This window comes from Gymnoscopelus braueri (genome assembly GCF_963280865.1).
Source record: "Gymnoscopelus braueri genome assembly, chromosome: 8".
NCBI lineage: Eukaryota > Metazoa > Chordata > Actinopteri > Myctophiformes > Myctophidae > Gymnoscopelus > Gymnoscopelus braueri.
The window spans coordinates 55,321,790-55,343,292 of record NC_137609.1 but is presented as its reverse complement, the minus strand read 5'-3'; the positions used below and the strand labels follow the sequence as shown (position 1 = coordinate 55,343,292).

The 21,503-nt window shown below is 42.1% G+C and overlaps 1 protein-coding gene across 1 annotated transcript in view; it reads left to right on the top strand.

Annotated features, from left to right (window-relative positions):
- The first annotated feature begins 2,879 nt into the window (after window positions 1-2,879).
- The window catches only part of LOC308090964 (uncharacterized protein), a 42,276-nt gene continuing 23,652 nt past the window's right edge, over window positions 2,880-21,503 (top strand). The window contains exons 1-2 of the mRNA XM_080436236.1: window positions 2,880-3,162; window positions 4,343-5,344. Of these exons, the coding sequence (XP_080292362.1) occupies window positions 4,496-5,344 (849 nt within the window). The 5' untranslated portion in view covers window positions 2,880-3,162; window positions 4,343-4,495. The remainder of the gene's footprint in view (window positions 3,163-4,342; window positions 5,345-21,503) is intronic.

The window sequence follows — 21,503 nt, the reverse complement described above, 5'->3', positions numbered from 1 at the left end:
ACTACTGCAGTGTGTTTCTGCAGGTAAACACCACCACACTACTGCAGTGTGTTTCTGCAGGTAAACACCACCACACTACTGTAGTGTGTTTCTATAGGTAAACACCACCACACTACTGTAGTGTGTTTCTGCAGGTAAACACCACCACACTATTGTAGTGTGTTTCTGCAGGTAAACACCACCACACTACTGTAGTGTGTTTCTATAGGTAAACACCACCACACTACTGTAGTGTGTTTCTGCAGGTAAACACCACCACACTACTGTAGTGTGTTTCTGCAGGTAAACACCACCACACTACTGTAGTGTGTTTCTATAGGTAAACACCACCACACTACTGCAGTGTGTTTCTGCAGGTAAACACCACCACACTACTGTAGTGTGTTTCTGCAGGTAAACACCACCACACTACTGTAGTGTGTTTCTATAGGTAAACACCACCACACTACTGTAGTGTGTTTCTGCAGGTAAACACCACCACACTATTGTAGTGTGTTTCTATAGGTAAACACCACCACACTACTGTAGTGTGTTTCTATAGGTAAACACCACCACACTACTGTAGTGTGTTTCTGCAGGTAAACACCACCACACTACTGTAGTGTGTTTCTATAGGTAAACACCACCACACTACTGTAGTGTGTTTATATAGGTAAACACCACCACACTACTGCAGTGTGTTTCTATAGGTAAACACCACCACACTACTGTAGTGTGTTTCTGCAGGTAAACACCACCACACTACTGCAGTGTGTTTCTATAGGTAAACACCACCACACTACTGTAGTGTGTTTCTATAGGTAGACACCACCACACTACTGTAGTGTGTTTCTATAGGTAAACACCACCACACTACTGTAGTGTGTTTCTATAGGTAAACACCACCACACTACTGTAGTGTGTTTCTATAGGTAAACACCACCACACTACTGTAGTGTGTTTCTATAGGTAAACACCACCACACTCCTGTAGTGTGTTTCTATAGGTAAACACCACCACACTACTGTAGTGTGTTTCTATAGGTAAACACCACCACACTACTGTAGTGTGTTTCTATAGGTAAACACCACCACACTACTGTAGTGTGTTTCTATAGGTAAACACCACCACACTACTGTAGTGTGTTTCTATAGGTAAACACCACCACACTACTGTAGTGTGTTTCTATAGGTAAACACCACCACACTACTGTAGTGTGTTTCTATAGGTAGACACCACCACACTACTGTAGTGTGTTTCTATAGGTAGACACCACCACACTACTGTAGTGTGTTTCTATAGGTAAACACCACCACACTAATGCAGTGTGTTTCTGCAGGTAAACACCACCACACTACTGTAGTGTGTTTCTGCAGGTAAACACCACCACAATACTGTAGTGTGTTTCTGCAGGTAAACACCACCACACTACTGTAGTGTTTCTATAGGTAAATACCACCACACTACTGTAGTTTGTTTCTATAGGTAAACACCACCACACTAATGCAGTGTGTTTCTGCAGGTAAACACCACCACACTACTGTAGTGTGTTTCTATAGGTAAACACCACCACACTACTGTAGTGTGTTTCTGCAGGTAAACACCACCACACTATTGTAGTGTGTTTCTATAGGTAAACACCACCACACTACTGTAGTGTGTTTCTATAGGTAAACACCACCACACTACTGTAGTGTGTTTCTGCAGGTAAACACCACCACACTACTGTAGTGTGTTTCTATAGGTAAACACCACCACACTAATGCAGTGTGTTTCTGCAGGTAAACACCACCACACTACTGTAGTGTGTTTCTATAGGTAAACACCACCACACTACTGTAGTGTGTTTCTATAGGTAAACACCACCACACTACTGTAGTGTGTTTCTGCAGGTAAACACCACCACACTACTGTAGTGTTTCTATAGGTAAATACCACCACACTACTGTAGTGTGTTTCTATAGGTAAACACCACCACACTAATGCAGTGTGTTTCTGCAGGTAAACACCACCACACTACTGTAGTGTGTTTCTATAGGAAAACACCACCACACTACTGTAGTGTGTTTCTGCAGGTAAACACCACCACACTACTGTAGTGTGTTTCTATAGGAAAACACCACCACACTACTGTAGTTTGTTTCTATAGGTAAACACCACCACACTAATGCAGTGTGTTTCTGCAGGTAAACACCACCACACTACTGTAGTGTGTTTCTATAGGAAAACACCACCACACTACTGCAGTGTGTTTCTGCAGGTAAACACCACCACACTACTGTAGTGTGTTTCTGCAGGTAAACACCACCACACTACTGTAGTGTGTTTCTATAGGTAAACACCACCACACTACTGCAGTGTGTTTCTGCAGGTAAACACCACCACACTACTGTAGTGTGTTTCTATAGGTAAACACCACCACACTACTGCAGTGTGTTTCTATAGGTAAACACCACCACACTACTGCAGTGTGTTTCTATAGGTAAATACCACCACACTACTGCAGTGTGTTTCTGCAGGTAAACACCACCACACTACTGCAGTGTGTTTATATAGGTAAACACCACCACACTACTGCAGTGTGTTTATATAGGTAAATACCACTTTAACTTTAGTTACTAGTTACATTACAAATATAAATGATCATATTATAAAACACACATTTACCACTTTAGCCCTGTTTTATACATAGGCTATTTGAAAATAGCCGATCTACAAGCTCAGAACATGTCGCATATATATATATATATATATATATATAAATACACGCATGCACACACGCCCACACACACACACACACACACACACACACACACACACCCCCCAACCAGAGGGCCGGTCATAGATTTATGAGATGTCCAGTGATCTGCCACATCAGTGCATTCTGTTCAGACTGAGGTGCTGCTGCTGAGGGTAAACTGAGCCCATCCTTCAGTCCTCAGCCGGCAGCGAGCTGAGAAACAACTTCTCTTCATGGCTGCTAGGGGTCTATAGATAGGGTTACCCTACCCTACCGGAGCCTCTGCTTAACCCTAACCTTACCGGAGCCTCTGCCTAACCCTAACCCTACCGGAGCCTAAACTCGTCTTGTATGGGGATTTTAAAAAAAGCGTGTCTACTGGGTTATGTCTTCTATGTCTTCTATTAGGGAGGGAATTCTGTGTGAGTCCCTATAATGTGCAGGTGAGCTCTTTGTGACTACCTGAGGAAATGCTGTGTGAATCCCTGAGAGTGACTGTAATGTGTGTGTGTGTGTGTGTGTGTGTGTGTGTGTGTGTGTGTGTGTGTGTGTGTGTGTGTGTGTGTGTGTGTGTGTGTGTGTGTGTGTGTGTGTGTGTGTGTGTGTGTGTGTGTGTGTGTGTGTTAAATTGTTTGTAATTTTTCTGTAAAGCACTGTATTCTTGCTCTGTAAAGCATGTTGAGCTGCATTTCATGTCATGAAAACCCACCCCGCTTCAGGAAACACTACCCTGACCCTTCCTCTTAGCCATGCCTACCTGTTGTCAATTAGTTGTACGAGCTATTGTTTTATTGGATCTTGTTTATTCGATACAATTATTTGTTTTAGCTCTTGCTCATTTGATTTTCCTAGTTGTCTCATCTGTTTAATAAAGTACGTAGCTGATATATTGCACTTTTATCTTAGCACTAGGTATACTCTTAGTTGCTTGTTTTAGAAGAGAATGCACTTAAAGACTTCTGGTTTGTATAGCACCTTACATTTACATTACGTCATTTAGCAGACACTTGTATCCAAAGCGACTTACAATCCTTCCCTACCTATGTTGAATGCACTTAATGTAAGTCGCTTTGGATACAAGTGTCTGCTAAATGACGTAATGTAAATGTAAGGTGCTATACAAATCAAGATTATTCCGACCAAGTGGAGCTTACTATGTAACCCTGCTCGGGTTGTGTGTGTGTCTGTCTGTCTGTCTGTCTGTCTGTCTGTCTGTCTGTGTGTCTGTGTTCATGCTCTCATTGGCTCATGCCCCCATGTGACTCACATGCGTGCACTGCCTGTAAGCAGCCACCCGAGTGCGCCAGAGTGCAGGAATTTAGACAATGCTCTGATTACAATGCACAACAGCCTGCAAAACACACACACACACACACACACACACACACACACACACACACACACACACACACACACACACACACACACACACACACACACACATAAACACATACAATGTCAATGTTCTCTCCCCATCACGGTGAAATAACACGGATTACAAGTCCGTAAATACACAATATTTTTGCGCTGCGTTCGCTTCCAGCGTTCGCGCGTCTTACTTGTATTATTATTATTATTACAATCTTCTTTAAGCAGTTCTTTTTCATGTTGTTTTTATTCTAGCGGAGCTTCCCCAGCTTGTTAAGATTTTCCACATGTCCGGTCTGTACCTGATGACCAGTACCTGCATGTGAGCGACGACGCCCCCAAAACAACAACGCCCCCAAAACAACAACGCCCCCAATTGGAATCTAACCCGTCATCATCGTCATCGTCATGGATCCGGCCAGGTTCGCCGGCGGCGGCGGGGGCAACGCTCTTCTCGGCGAAGACGAGACGTCGGCGGTGTGTCGCCTGGAGGCCACGCTGCACGCCGCCGTGCACGAGGTGCACGTGGACGTGAGCGCCTTCAAGCAGCGCACGGAGCGGCGGATCGCCGAGGCGTGCGGGGCCGCGTTCGAGCCCCTGGGTGCGGCGGTGGCCGGGCTGCAGGAGGAGAACCGGCGGCTCAGGGCGCAGGTGGAGGCTCTGGCGCTCCTGGTGGAGGGTCTGGTGGCGGCGGGGGGGAGTGGGACGGCGGTGGGGACGGGGACGCAGAGCCAGAAGAAGAGGACGGAGTCCTCCTCTGAGGAGGAGAAGAAGAAGGAGGAGGAGGACGTGAAGGAGGAGGAGGAGGACGTGAAGGAGGAAGGCACTGTGGAAAACGGACACGCGGCGGTAGCGGCGTCACCCGCGGAGCGTATCACCCAATGGAGTGGCGGCCCCCTGCCGGTTCTCACGGAGGTTTCGGCGAGCAGCCAGGGGACTCAGTCCACCTTCAGTACAGCATCTGTGGGGCTGTCAGAGTCAGAGTCCAGTCTAGCATCTGGTGGTGCCACTGTCTTTACCGGTCCTCCTACTGTCCATACTGATCTTACTGTCCTCACTGTCCCCGGTGTCCTTACTGGTCCCAGTGTCCTTACTGGTCCCAGTGTCCTCACTGGTCCCAGTGTCCTTACTGGTCCCAGTGTCCTCATTGGTCCCAGTGTCCTCACTGGTCCCAGTGTCCATAGTGGTACCGCCGTCCCCACGCCGGGCACCAGAGCCCCCCCACCCTGGAGGTCAAAGCGATACGCCCAGGTCAACGTGAGTAATTTCCCCGTTTAGTTTTTTCTTTCTCCCAGTCACTTAACACATTGCCTGTCAAAGACGTTTTAAAACGCCTTAAAAAAAAAATATATATATATATTATATATTATATATTTTTTATTAGGAGATAACAATTTCCAAATATTTGCTGCTCCATTCACTTCCATGTTAAAAAATAAACGGAGTTTTACCAGAGTGAAACATGCTATTTTCAAACATCAAACAACACATGTCAACGAGGTCACAATGACCTCGTTGACGGGTTAGGGTTTTGTGAAACCACACCTGAATCACCTCAGTGATTAGCAACCATCAGGGGATCAATCATATAAATATTCTGTGACTACTTGAAAAGTAAAAAAAATCGTTAAAATGCTGGCAGAGGCTGCAAACTTTGTAGAGAAACCCTGGGATAGTTCACCCCGAAAATTACTTTTTCTCTATGGATGAGTCACCCCGTGGAGACTCGAATTCATGGAGATTCTTCTTTGTTTTTGCAGGCAGTGGTTCCCGGTAGGAGACACAAAGGAGACTCTTTGTGTCTCCTACCGGAACCGCTGCCTATCAGTCATCAAATTATTGTCTTAGGAATGAGACAAAAAACTAAAAAATATCCATGAATTCAAGTCTCCATGGGGTGACTGATACATAGAATCACTTTTAACCACTTAAACCCCATATGGGTAACTGGAGTCCCTCAGGTCTCAATACTATTGTGTTTTCTATTATTGTGGGGATAAGCTTTCGCCGGAAATAGCCTATTTGTGTTCTCAGAATCAGCTTTATTGTCACATCACAGATTTAAGTAAAACATTTTTGTTTCATATATTTTGTACCATCATATTGTTATTTCCATAGAAAAAATGAAATGGAAGAAGAAGGGGATGGGGGGGGGGGGCTTGGAGGAAAGGAGATCAATCAAATCATCAGTTTGTGACCTGGGTGGTTCTTGTCCTTGATGATGCGCTGGGCTTTGACTACACAGCGCTTTTTGTACAGTTCCTGGAGCTCGGGGAGCTCGCCTCCCGTTATGCGCTCTGACGATCGCACTACTTTTTTTTTACTTTTTTTAGGATCTTTTCTCGGGCCGTAGAAAAAGATCCTAAAAAACACCACACACACACTCATGTGTGTGTGTGTGGTGTGTGTGGTAAACTCCTCCTCCATGTGTACTCTGAGGAAGTTGAACTCGGGGCGGCAGTGGCTCAGGGGTAGAGTGGTCGGTAGAGCGGCTGGATGGGAAGGTTCCCAGTTCGATCCCGGCCTCCCCCAGAGTTAGTGTCCTCGAGCAAGACACGGAACCCCTAATTGCTCCCGATGAGCAGGTTGGTGCCTTGCATAGTTTCCTCCGCCGTGTGTGTGTGTGTGTGTGTGTGTGTGTGTGTGTGTGTGTGTGTGTGTGTGTGTGTGTGTGTGTGTGTGTGTGTGTGTGTGTGTGTGAGAGAATGGGTGAATGTAATGCACAATCTATGTAATACCATTTATGAGTCATGTGAGATTGAGCGGCAAACGGGGCTTTGATACTCCATACTGTTCGCCTGCTATTGGCTTAAAACAAAACGTGTGGGCTAACAGGCCATGTTCAGGGCAGGAAACAAAACGTGTGGGCTATAAGGCCATGTTCAGGGGAAAATATGTGGGCTATAAGGCCGTGTTCAGAGGAAAACGTGTGGGCTATAAGGCTATGTTCAGGGGAAAACGTGTGGGCTATAAGGCCATGTTCAGAGGAGGAAACAAAACATGTGGGCTATAAGGCCGTGTTCAGAGGAGGAAACAAAACATGTGGGCTATAAGGCCATGTTCAGGGGAAAACGTGTGGGCTATAAGGCCGTGTTCAGAGGAAAACGTGTGGGCTATAAGGCCATGTTCAGGGGAAAACGTGTGGGCTATAAGGCCATGTTCAGGGGAAAACGTGTGGGCTATAAGGCCGTGTTCAGAGGAAAACGTGTGGGCTATAAGGCTATGTTCAGGGGAAAACGTGTGGGCTATAAGGCCATGTTCAGGGGAAAACGTGTGGGCTATAAGGCTATGTTCAGGGGAGGAAAGCCGGGCGGCGAGATGTGATATTTACACACTATATACACGCTTGTGCCACCGACCTGCCAACACCACCGTCACTCAGTCACTCAGTCACTCAGTCCAGTCCGTCCATCCATGGCTGGCTTTATTTCCACCCAGACTGTATTCATGTAGTGACTATTCTTAGCTGCAGTGATATCAGTGCCTTCAGTGACGGATGGACCGGGCGTCACTGCAGGGATGGAAAGAGTAAGCGTTTTGCATTCCTCGTGCGTCCCACGAGCGCTGCTTCAAAAACATCACAGCATGCGCTAAACACAGGAACATGCTAAGTAAACACTTAATCAGTGGTGGAGAAAGTACTCAAATGTTTGACTTAGGTAAAAGTATCAATACTGCAATGTAGCAGCATTGCATAGCATACAACACACACACGTCTTTGTGGAGGAAGTAATTAGGGGTAAAAAGCCCGTTCATCCACTCTGGGTAACAAAACATACACTAAAGAAAAGAAGAGAACCCAGAAAAAAAGACAGTTTCGTTTTTAGTGACCTGATCGCTTATTGGTGGCGTATAACACACACACACACACACACACACACACTCACACACACACACACACACACACACACACACACACACACACACACACACACACACACACACACACACACACACACACACAGCTACATCAACTTGCTACTGCATCAGAATTCCCCATCAATAGGTTGAGGTTCAGATCATTCATTCACACACAGGTATGGTACAGTAGTCTACAGTGAGTTAGATGATGTCTACACACACAGGAGCCAACAGTTGAGAGGGTGTGCAGAGGTTTATTTTAAATCCTCCCGGGTCTCTAAAACATCCATCAGAGGATCAGAGGGACTCCTCTGGTCTCAAACCTCCTAAACCGTCCGGCCAAAAATACACATGAACCCTTTTCAGGAGCGGTGGATCCCATGGATCTCATGCATGGGCTGAAAGAGAGAGAGAAAATACATGAACCCTTTTTTAGGAGCTGTTTCTATCGCATGCATGCAAGGGCTGTGGTGGAAAAAAGTACCAACATGTTTTACTTAAGTAAAAGTATCAGTACTGCAACGTAGAAGTACTCTGTTACAAGTAAAAGTCCGGAATTCTAAATCCACAAGTACAAACGTATTGGTATCAAAATGTACTTAAAGTAAAAGTACTAAAATCTTTGAAAATAGCAGATCTACAAGCTCACAACGCGTCGCGTTGTGAGCTTGTAGATCTGCTATTTTCAAATAGCCTACAGTAGGTATAAAATAGGGCTAAAGTGGTTAATGTACGTTTTATAATGTAATCATTTATATCTGCAAAGTAACTAGTAACTAAAGTTTTCAAATAATTGTAGTGGAGTAAAAGTACAATATTTGCCTCTGAAATGTAGTGGAGTAGAAGTAAAAGTATTGAATATTGGAAATACTCCACTAAAGTAAAATAAAAATACCTCAAAATTGTAGTACATTGTACTTAATTACTTTACACCACTGCATGCATGGGCTAAAAGAGAGCCGTTAGCGCATGGCGGCCGGTGGAGATCAGTGTTGCCATGTCTGCTTATTATAAACAGACTTGGCAACACTGATCTCTGCTATTTACAAAGTTGCTTCGTAAAGATATTGGTGGTTGTGTTTTTTTTCCTCATGATATTGATGGTACCATTTATTTTCTACTGGGTCTGTGTCTCATAGGAGGGCTGTGCACACGTCAGAAACCCACCTACCAGTGACGTCATCGTTAGGCAGGTTTTATTTTTCAAACAAGAGTAGGTAGGTGAGTTTCTGTCCACGGCCCTCCTCTGAGACACAGACCAAGTAGATATATATATTTGTTTACCATATTATAATGAGCATTAGTGAGGAACAATTATATGAAGATCGGTTGAAAATAAGTGAAGTCGTCCTTTAAGTGTTTAAGTTGCTTATTTGGGCGTGGTTCCTGATGTTAAAATGTATCTCAGGAAGTTGCTCTTCCTGGTTTTTGCTCTCAGTCTCGGGAAGCTGGTAACTACTTTCTCATCGAAGTTGTTCTTGAAGTGAATTATTATTAAGAATTTAAGAGAGGGCCCGGTGGTGCAGTTGGTAGCGCTGTCACCTCACAGCTAGAAGGTCCTGGGTTCGATTCCCGCCGGGGACGCTGTGGGCGCTGGGGGCTTGTCCTCTGCTCCGTGTCATCAGTGCCCATACCCTAGGTGGGGTTGGTGAAAGGGTCTTTCTGTGTGGAGCCTGATGGAGGGGAAAGGAACTGGTTGGAATAACGTGTTCCTTCCACGCGCTACGTCCTACCGGGGAAACTCCCCCCTGTCAGGTGATAAGAAGGCTTGTTAGCTCTCATGCATTGAAGGAGGCATGAGCTCGGCTCTGGGCTCTCCCTAGGCTGGCAGAGGGAGTGTAGCGCCCACGATTAATTGGCACTGGGTGAAAGAAATGGGGTAGCAAAATCGTTTATTTATTTTTTTAAATAATGCTTTGATTTCAATCGCTAGTTTTTAATTATCATGGTACTTATTTAGTAAAGTATGGTCCCATTAATGTTTAAATGAATAAAGAAGGGCATGCTTCTATAGGGCTTCTACTGGTTCTACCGAGTGAAGACCCGCCCTCGCTTTGGTTGCAGCCAATAGTAGTCATTTCCAGTTGTTTCTCTGGACTTGAAGTTCAAATATCCAAGGCCTGGAGGCCTGGAGGCCTGGTGGATACAGTGTGATCGACATAAGTTAGGACCATATATAGCAGCAGGTATGTATAATATGGAGATAACAGGTTTCCGTCCCGACAGCGATGATATTTTGATACCGATACATTCTTGGTCTTGGTAGGGAATTTCCCAGCATGCCCCTGGGCTGCAGTATGGGCACACCATGTGAAAGGCCTCGCCGCGCCGCTACGCTCAGATGATCTGCTGATGGAAAGTTCAATTCCATCTAAAAGTCCCTCCCTGCTGCGTGTCAATATGTATCCTCTTCCTCAGTGGTGTAAAGTAACTGAGTACATTTACTCAAGTACTGTACTTAAATCAATTTTTGACGTTTTTTTTCTTTTACTTCTACTCCAATACATCTCAGAGACAAATATTATACTTTTTACTCTTCTACAATTATTTGAAAACTTTAGTTACTAGTTACTTTGTAGATTTAGATTATTATCACAAAACATACTTCAGCCCTATATACATTTCGGCCATTTGAAAATAGACGATCTACAAGCTCACAATGCGTCGCATCGCGACACACTGTGAGCTTGTAGATCTGCTATTTTCAAAAGATTTTTTATACATTTGAAAACTTGTGAAATGGGACATCCTGCACAACGAGTACTTTCTACTTTTGGAACTTTAAGTACATTTTGATAACCAATACTCTTGTAATTTTACTCGGGTAAATTTGGAATTCCGGACTTTTACTTGTAACGGAGTATTCTTTTTACATTGCAGTATTGATACTTTTACTTAAGTAAAAAAATGTAGTACTTTTTTTCCACCACTCTTCCTCCTCCTCTTCCTCTTCCTCCTCCTCCTCCTCCTCCTCCTCCTCCTCCTCCTCCTCCTCCTCCTCCTCCTCCTCCTCCCAGAGGAGCAGAGATAGAGCAGCTGTTCTGTTTCCTCCTCTTTGAAACTCACACCCTGCCAGCCAGCATTCCTCTTTACTGATGTCACCGTCCCCGCTTTACCACCTCCCAGCAAACCCCCCCCCCCCCCCCCCCGCAGTGGTGGACAGTAAATAATACTTTTACTTTTCCACTACATCTCAGAGGCAAATATTGTACTTTTACTCCACTACAATTATTTGAAAACCTTAGTTACTAGTTACTTTGCAGATATACATAAAAATTATAAAACATACATTAACCACTTTAGGCTTATATTATACCTAGGCTATTTGAAAATAGCAGATCTACAAGCTCACAACGTGTCGGATCGTGACGCATTGTGAGCTTGTAGATCTGCTATTTTCAAACATTTGTGTGTGTGCGTGCGTGTGGCCGTGTGTGTGCGTGCGTGCGTGTGTGCGTGTGTGTGTGCGTGTGTGTGCGTGCGTGCGAGTGAGTGGTCACAAGTACTTAACCCTCAAGTTAAGATACTCCAGGTCAAATATTTTACTAAACCACAAGGGAAAGTCGCTCAAGTCAAATTATTCAAAAGAACAAATTATAAAGTAGATTTTCTTTTTTAATATCAATGCTCTGTTCTATTGACCTTTTTGAATAAAACAAAAAACGATATATAAATTATTTAACAAATAAATCTAAACATTTTCAATAAACAATTGTAAAAATAGCAGACCCTTAAGCTCACAAAGCACAATAATGTGAGGTGGTTAATTCATAATATAAGCTTTTTAAGGTTAGTTCCCGGGGGTCCTTTTCCTAGAGATGTAGTCGAGTCAAAAGTAGAATATTTTCTTTTAAATATAAAAAACAAAACAAATACTCAAGAAAAATGAGAAATCCATTTCGTTCCATTTGTACATGCACTCTCTGAGTTATTTGGTTCCTAATTTGGTCCATTTGGTTCCTATTTGGGGACCCCTTGGAACTCCCTCAAGGACCCCCAAATTGTATTTCGCCGTGGACCCCCCATCTGAAAATAATCTATATTTTGCCAGGAACCGAAAAAAAAACAAATGTTTTGGTCCCTGGAATTTAAAAAAAAAACTTTTTATACTTTTGCTAGGGTCCCCCTGGAACCCCCTCAAGGACCCCTGGGGGTCCCCGGACCCCACTCTGAGAACCAATGATCTCTAAAGCGATGCACATATTTGTCCTCTGTACTTTGAAGTGCTGAGTGAAGTGGATGAAGAGATAAAGTGCATGTTGCTACTGGACGGGCCATGAAAACAAGTGCTAATCCTTCTCACATACTGTAGCGTGACCACGGGTCATCAAGTCCTACATAATGTCTCTGTAGCGTGACCACGGGTCATCAAGTCCTACATAATGGCACCCCCCCCCCCCCCCCCCCCGTTGACAAAACTGTGGGCCGGTTCGGACAAAAATCCCAGGGCTGAATTTTGGTCCCAGCCCGTCCCTGTTTCTGGTTATAATTTCCCACCAATTTTTTGTCCATGGTAAAGATTATTTTTTGGACAAAAATGTCCACCACAAGCCAGCATGGCGATGACCCCATGTACTCAATTGTGTAAAAAGTACTCACATACTTCAGTAAAAGCATCATTACTGCAATGTAAAAATACTCTGTTACATAGTCAAAAGTTTTCAAATAATTGCAGTGGAGTAAGAGTACAATAATTGCCTCTGAGATGTAGTGGAGTAAGTAGTACTTGAGTAAATACAGTACTTGAGTAAATGTACTTAGTTACTTTACACCACTGTCAGGGTGGGAGGGTTTGGGGGCAGGACGTTTACATTTGGCAGCCGATGCAATTAGCATGGCGTGACGCATGGCGTGACGGTAGAATTATGTTTCAGTTATAATTATATGCTTCCACTCTGTCGTAAGACCAAGTATTATACTGTAGCTCAGACAGGAGTATGTCGTAATACTATAGTTTTACTGTAGCTCAGACAGGAGTATGTCGTAATACTATAGTTGTACTGTAGCTCAGACAGGAGTATGTCGTAATACTATAGTTTTACTGTAGCTCAGACAGGAGTATGTCGTAATACTATAGTTTTACTGTAGCTCAGTCAGGAGTATGTCGTAATATTATAGTTTTACTGTAGCTCAGACAGGAGTATGTCGTAATACTATAGTTTTACTGTAGCTCAGACAGGAGTATGTCGTAATACTATAGTTTTACTGTAGCTCAGACAGGAGTATGTCGTAATATTATAGTTTTACTGTAGCTCAGACAGGAGTATGTCGTAATACTATAGTTTTACTGTAGCTCAGACAGGAGTATGTCGTAATACTATAGTTTTACTGTAGCTCAGACAGGAGTATGTCGTAATGCTATAGTTTTACTGTAGCTCAGACAGGAGTATGTCGTAATATTATAGTTTTACTGTAGCTCAGACAGGAGTATGTCGTAATACTATAGTTTTACTGTAGCTCAGACAGGAGTATGTCGTAATTCTATAGTTTTACTGTAGCTCAGACAGGAGTATGTCGTAATACTATAGTTTTACTGTAGCTCAGACAGGAGTATGTCGTAATATTATAGTTTTACTGTAGCTCAGACAGGAGTATGTCGTAATACTATAGTTTTACTGTAGCTCAGACAGGAGTATGTCGTAATGCTATAGTTTTACTGTAGCTCAGACAGGAGTATGTCGTAATACTATAGTTTTAACAAGCAACTGTTAAAGAGTCAGTCAGTCAGTGCCCTCATTCATACCTGTCTAACTACCTCTCCAAAGTTGAGTGACACCCACACCCACAACCACCAGAGGGAGCCACCATGATCACGTTTGATCAAATTTAGATCAAACGTGGGAAATATTCTCCTTCTAATATACTCTGCCACCAACATGTGGAATGTCCTGACACACCGTCCATTAAGGATTAGAAGGATAACACAAAAAAACAGTCCTGGGGACTTGTTTCCATTGTGGTCCTATGTGGATAGATCCGCCAGGGATAATAAAAAAGGGTCGCCCAGAGGCAGCATGGCAGTTTGATTGAAACCTTTATTTATTCTGGAAAAGAGCATTGAGGTTCACCCTCAATGTCTGTCCAGATTACAGAACAAGATTAAGGTTAAAGAGTTACAGGTAAAGAGTAAAGGGCAAGAAAAAGGACTGCTGTGTACAACAAGTTCTTCTATGTATCAAATTCATCAACAATTACACAATACTATATGTCATCAACAAATACAAACACTATTATGTACAAGGGAGAAAAAAAGGAAAATTGCCAATACATGTAAATGATGATGATAGCCATACTTGAAGAGGGAAGGGAATAGATTGCTCATGTACACTTTGGCTGTATTTGGTCATATTTGTCTCCACCAGGCCGAAAGGCATGGCCGAGACTATGTTTTGCACCTTGTCCGTCCGTCCGTGTGTGTCCGTCTGTGTGTGTACAGCTAATCTCCGACACCGTTGGCCCGGTCGCTGCGAAACTGTGCACACACACTCCCTGGATGCCAAAGCCCTCTGCCCTGAATTTTTCCGATTGGCCTGTTATAGCGCCACCAGAAGGCCGATTTTTGCATCATTTTTTTTTCATATTACTCCTACAGATTTCGTCCAAACATCACGCAAATTGGTACACAGTATCTCAATAGTCATGTGATCAACACGGATCTGTCTGATTTTCCATCCTGATTGGCTTCCAAGGTTTGCAGGATTGGTTTGTTTTGAACAAAATGCCTCAAATCATGAACGCATCATTTTGCACGCACATTCCCACTACGCTGAGGAAGAAATGCCACTTGAAAATTTGCAAACCAGCCTGATGGTGGCGCTACAACAGGCCGCGTGTGTACCTATAACTGCTACGATCTGCGTGAAACTTTGCACGCACACTGCCTACAGGCCAAGTAAAAACCTTTGCATTTTTTGCATCTGACTTTTGGAGCGCCACCAGGAGGCTGACTTTTGTAAAACATTTGTCTTGCTATTACTTAGACGGATGTGTCATATTGATATTATATATATATGATATTTCATATTCAATCCTAATTGGCTAACATTGGCTTCCAAAGTTTGCAGGATAGGTCCGTTTTGAACAAAATGCCTCAAATCATGAACGCAGCGTCCAATTTGTGACATTTTGCACGCACATTCCCACTAGGCTGAGGAAGAAATGCCACCCTTATCATATTGGCCTGTTTTAGCGCCACCAGCAGGTCTAATTTTGCAAAACATTTTTTTTGAACAAAATGCCTCAAATCATGAATGCAGTGTCCGATTGCCGTGAAAGGCCTAAAAAGAAATGCCACCCTTTTCACATTGGCCTATTATAGCGCCACCAGGAGGCCACAATAACCTACCTGACCTGGCGGAGACCTGTGCTCCGAGGAGCACTTTTTCTAGTTATATCTATATTTATAAACCCATATTAATAGCAGGTTACAAGCATGCAAATCCAAGTGCAGAGAGCTGTGTAGGCTATGACCATAACCACTTAAGCCCTATTTAATTTACTGGGGTCCCCCAGGGCTATATGCTAGGGTAGCATACAGATGCCTGCCTGCGTGTCTGTCTGTCTGTCTGTCTGTCTGTCTGTCTGTCTGTCTGTCTGTTTATAGTGTCTGTCTGTCTGTCTGTCTATCTATAGCAGTGGTTCTCAAACTTTATTAATTTCAAGGACCCCCAAATTGATATATATTTGGCCGCGGACCCCCATCTGGAAGCATATTGTGCCAGGGACCCCGAGAAGCAAAGATTCGTGTTTTTCACTAATGTTCAAGATTTTTGAAAAAACATTGCAGATCTCATGAGCTTGTAGATCTGCTATTTTTGAACAGCCAAAGTATAAAAGGTTAGAGTGGTTAGTGATGCTATATTAACGCATTTAGCTGGGGACCCCCTAGGATATCCCCAAAGACCCCTGGGGGTCCTCGGACCCCACTTTGAGAACCGATGGTCTATAGTGTCTGCCTGTCTGTCTGTCTGTCTGTCTGTCTGTCTGTCTGTCTGTCTGTCTGTCTGTCTGGTCTAAATATATCTATGTATTAATCTAATCTAATCTGATGTAATCTATGATGGTGATGGATAGACATGGGGACGTGTGTGCAACATTAGAGCAGGGTGGGGCGCGGGGCGAGGGGGGGTGGATGTATATTTAGGCTCTACTGGGGGTCTATCTTGGGACGTAAGCGGAGGAGGAGCAGGACCCACAGCGTCCAGAATAGCCCCCCCCCCCCCCACCCCCCCATTTGCAGCGTCACCTGTCGGTCTGTTAAAGGGCAAACAGCTGTCCGTCACACGCAGTGGTTTAAAGGGACCCCGGAGCACTGGAAGTGCACCGTGATGTCATCATGTCAGCCTGGTGGTTCTCAACCTGTGGGGCCGGGGCCCACTGGTGGGAAAAGTACTCACATTCTTTACTTAAGTAAAAGTATCAATACTGCATGGAAATACTCTGTTACAAGTAAAAGTCCAGAATTCAAAATTTACTTGAGTAAAAGTGCAAAAGTATTGGCATGAAAATGTACTTAAAGTACCAAAAGTGAAATGTACTAAAATGTTTGAAAATAGCAGATCTACAAGCTCACAACGCGTCGCAATGCGACACGTTGTGAGCTTGTAGATCTGCTATTTTCAAATAGAAAATGCTATTTTCAAACAGACGAGCGGAGGCGCCGCGCCGGACGTTGCGAGGTCCACCTCAGCCGTTCCAGTTACGTCCCGATGGGGACAAAATAGTAAATCACCACCCCCCCCCCCCCTCCCCAATATCATCCTCCCGGTGGGGGCTCCTCACTGGTAGATGACAACACAGTGGAAGGAATCGACTGGCATAACGACTACATTGGGGAGAAAAAGTAACTTCGATATTTACACATGTATGGCATTACCCGCTGGTATATAATGTTCACGATGTTCATTTAGATATTAAAGGGGTAGTTCACAGACTCTTTGTGTCTCCTACTGGAACCGCTGCCGTCCAGTCCACTGGTCATCAAATTATTGTCTTAGGAATGAGATAAAAACTAAAACATCTCCATGAATTCAAGTCTCCATGGGGTGACTAATACATAGGGGAAAAAAAACATTTTGGGGGTGAACTACCCCTTTAAGGTTCAAGAAGAGTATCAGTGTGTTGTGCATTACATTACCCCATTAACCCTGTAAGACCCGGATATATTTCTACTCGCAAAAAAAATGTTTTAACCTTTCAGATGGTCTTGTAGGAGTACTTAGGAGAGGAAAATATAATGTTTTTTTTATTTTTTATGTTTTGGTAAGTTTTTATGCAAATGTTTCCATATGGAAACGTTGGGTCCATCAGGTAGCAAAATTTCCTATAGGCCATTTTTAAGGATAACATGGCAAATGTGTAATTACTTCACTAAAACAACTTAAGGATTCATTTATATGGTTTATTATTTGGCCTCAGATCAATTATGAATAATATTTGGCCTCAGAACAGTATACATTATGAATAATAACACCAATAAGCCATATTTTTAAATCAATTTTATTAAAAGAACAACAAAATAATGAATGTCTGCTGGGCGGTCAGTGGGTTCACTGGGTGGTTCACTGGGTGGTTGGTTTTCTTTGGACCCCATGCCACAGTCCTCTTCATCTGACTCTTCATCAGTCTCAATGATGTCTATGTCAACATCACTCTCTCCGTTCATCACGATATCCAGAACATCCCTTGCTGAGAAGCGAGGCCCTTTCTGTTGTTGTGGCATTCTGAAATGAAATAAAGACATACCATTAGTACATTTAGTAGTGCTTACACATCACTGATGAAACAACATTTCACAAGTCATACAATACTGTCTGGCAGTGTGTGATGATGATTGCCCCTAAGTGGGCATCATTCCATTGCCCCTAAGTACCCACCACACCTTGAATGAATAATGAATAATAATGAACAACCCCCACAACCCCCAACAAGTACCACAGTGGTCCCACTGTCCTTGTAGTATTGAAAGCAAACAAAACATACTGAGAAATAACAAGGGAATATATTGGTTAAACTATGGTTGAATATGTATTGTTTAGGGGGAGAGAGAAAGTTTGGGTGGACATTTTCTGAGGCTTACTGCTCAAAGCAAACAATTCAGTTTTTGTGAACAAAGGAACCAGCTTGTATGGTTCTGACTGTTAAAACAATGGTTACAAATATCATTGGAAATTAGAAATTAAAGTAAAAATGCACATATAGCCTACTCTCTCTCACTGTTTCTCTCTCATATATATATATATATATATATATATATATATATATATATATATATATATATATATATATATATATATATATATATATATATATATATATATATATATATATATATATATATGTATATATATATATAGTAATGCAAAGTGGGGGAAATACACACGTTGCCTGCCAATAATGACTTAAAGGGGTATTTCATTGTTTTTTAGATTCATCAAAAACACCCGTCCTTGGTTCTGGTGACTCACCCTGCCCTCCTAATACGTGAGGGGTAGTGTTTTTTGATTTCTTTTTTCATTTATTTTATTTGCATTTTTTATTGTATTTCATTTTTTTCATTTTCCAAAAAAAATATTAAAAATAAATGAAAAAAGTAATTGAAAAAACACGGCCCCCTCACGCATTAGGAGGGCCGAATGAGTCACCAGAACCAAGGACGGGTGTTTTTGATGAATCTAACATGGTTAAAATGAAGTTCGAAGTTACAATAGGTTTGTATAGGAAGGGGGCATGTCTGATAAAATGAATATCAAATATCTAAATAATGAATCAAGCAACTTAAAAACTGTCTGGGGGGTTCACAAAGGCCTGAGTACATGATAAAATGAAATACCCCTTTAAGTCATTTATAGAAAGAAAAAAAAAAACTTTTTTTTTTTTTTTTTTTTTTTGACCCAAAGACCAAGGAGATATGATTTTTCGAAGATCTAGACTTCTATCCACTTCCTTGTTAACTTAAAAATTCTGTATCTCGGCTCCTGAGTACTTTTTTGTTTTTTCAATGAAAAATCTCTGGCAGAAAACTGCTAAAAATCTGAAATAATTCTGGCAGTCAATGTGTTAAGACCTGAGACCTAATCCTAACAGCTTTTTGAAAAAAACCTTTTCATGTCAAGGACCCCCACAATGATATTTGTTTTGTTTCGTTTTGTTTTATTTGTTTCGAACATCATACAATAAAAAGTCACAACAAAACAATAAAGTAAAGAATACAAAATATTTTTAAAACTATTTCAACTATCTCAATGAACAATAAATCATAAGTGTTCGAAAAGGAGCAGGAAGAAGCTAATGCTTATAAAATATCCTACCCCCTATTACAGTTTCATATTACACAAAATCTTATTAGAAAAATATCTTAAAAAGAAAAAAACAAATAGAAAAAACTAAATGTATACATTTGTACTTCAATACAACTACTTCATGCACAAACCTATCCTTCACCATCAACAATTCACATTAAAAATGTCCCTCCTCATTACTATACTTCTTAAAAATGCTTTTCTTATATTGATGTTTAAAATGTGGCAATAGTACTGGAGTTCATTCCACAGTGTAACCCCGCAGACTGAAATGCACATTTTTTGTGTAGTGCGAGCAAAAGGCTGCTGTAAGTCTTCCTTCCTTCTTAGGTCATATCTTCCTACTTCTTTATCTTTAAAATTTTTTTGAAGAGTTTTTTTGGGAGTAAATAATTCCTTGCTTTAAAAACCATCAACACAGATTTAAAATTGATATGTATTTGGCCGCGGACCCCCATCTCAAAATATTTTGCAGGGACCCCCCCAGAAGCAAAGATTTGAGTTACAAATGTTCGCTTTAAAAATATATATATTCAAAGATTTGCACACATTTCCACGATTTTTCAAAAATAGCAGATCTACAAGCTCATAGCGCGGTGAACTTGTAGATCTGCTATTTTAGAATAGCCAAAGTGTAAAATAATGCTTTTTAGCTCAAATCAAAAAATGACACAGATGCGTCCCAGGTCTTAATGGGTTAAGATGCAGAACCACATATAGTCCACAGAAAGGTAACTTTGGTATAATCCACATATGAGGCCTGATGACAGTCTGTGATTTGTGTGCTGTGACAAATCCCTCAGAATCCCCCCGTCTAGATCTAAATGGAATCATCACGGCTGGAGAGCAAAGTGTTGCCACAGCAAACATACCAACACAGAACGCACCAGTGCTGTAAAGTAACTGAGTACATTTACTCAAGTACTGCAATGAAGTACAATTTTGAGATTTGTTTTACTTTACCGGAGTATTTCCAGTTTTCAGTACTTTTACTTCTACTCCACTACATCTCAGAGGCAAATATTGTACTTTTTACTCCACTACAATTATTTGAAAACTTGAGTTACTTTGTTTGTAGATTTTGATTATTATTACCAAACATGCATCAACCACTTCAGCCCTATATACATTTGGGCCGTTTGAAAATAGCCGATCTACAAGCTCACAATGTGTCGCATCGCGACACATTGTGAGCTTGTAGATCTGCTATGTGAAAACTTGTGAAATGGGACATTCTGCATAATGAGTACTTTTACTTTTGGTACTTTAAGTCGATTTTATGCCAATACTTTTGTAATTTGACTCGAGTACATTTTGAATTCCAGACTATTACTTGCAGTATTGATACTTTTACTTAAGTATAACATTTGAGTACTTTTTCCACCACTGGAAGGCACAATACAGTATGTGTTGTAAACTGCAACGACAACTTTATGCACTTGATCTCTAGTCTCCAATACTCCAATACGGCAATACGTCGTGAGCTTGTAGATCAGCTATTTCCAGCGGAGATATTCAAGTGTATATAGCGAAAACAGAAAAGGGGGGGGGGGGGGGGGGTCCTGGTATAGAGCTCTGGGACATGTGTTTTGGTCCTGAGAACTGGGCCCATTTCCCAGTTTTGCACTTCACCCTTGGTCATAGACACAATGTAAATGCATATGTTCACTTTCAAACATGATTAAAGGCCTTTGCAGACAGGGTGCGATTGTTCAATCCGTTTTTTACTGCATACGAAAAGACGCACGAAATCGAACTGGGTTCGGAAAAAAAAAAAAAAACGCATCGCCCAGCCACTTGCCGCACGGCAAATTCGGAGCCGGTGTTCATGAGGTCATAGAGAACCATGTGTTAATTCATGAGGTCATAGAGAACCATGTGTTAATTCATGAGGTCATAGAGAACCATGTGTTAATTCATGAGGTCATAGAGAACCATGTGTTCATTCATGAGGTCATAGAGAACCATGTGTTCATTCATGAGGTCATAGAGAACCATGTGTTCATTCATGAGGTCATAGAGAACCATGTGTTCATTCATGAGGTCATAGAGAACCATGTGTTCATTCATGAGGTCATAGAGAACCATGTGTTCATTCATGAGGTCATAGAGAACCATGTGTTCATTCATGAGGTCATAGAGAACCATGTGTTCATTCATGAGGTCATAGAGAACCATGTGTTCAATCATGAGGTCATAGAGAACCATGTGTTCATTCATGAGGTCATAGAGAACCATGTGTTCATTCATGAGGT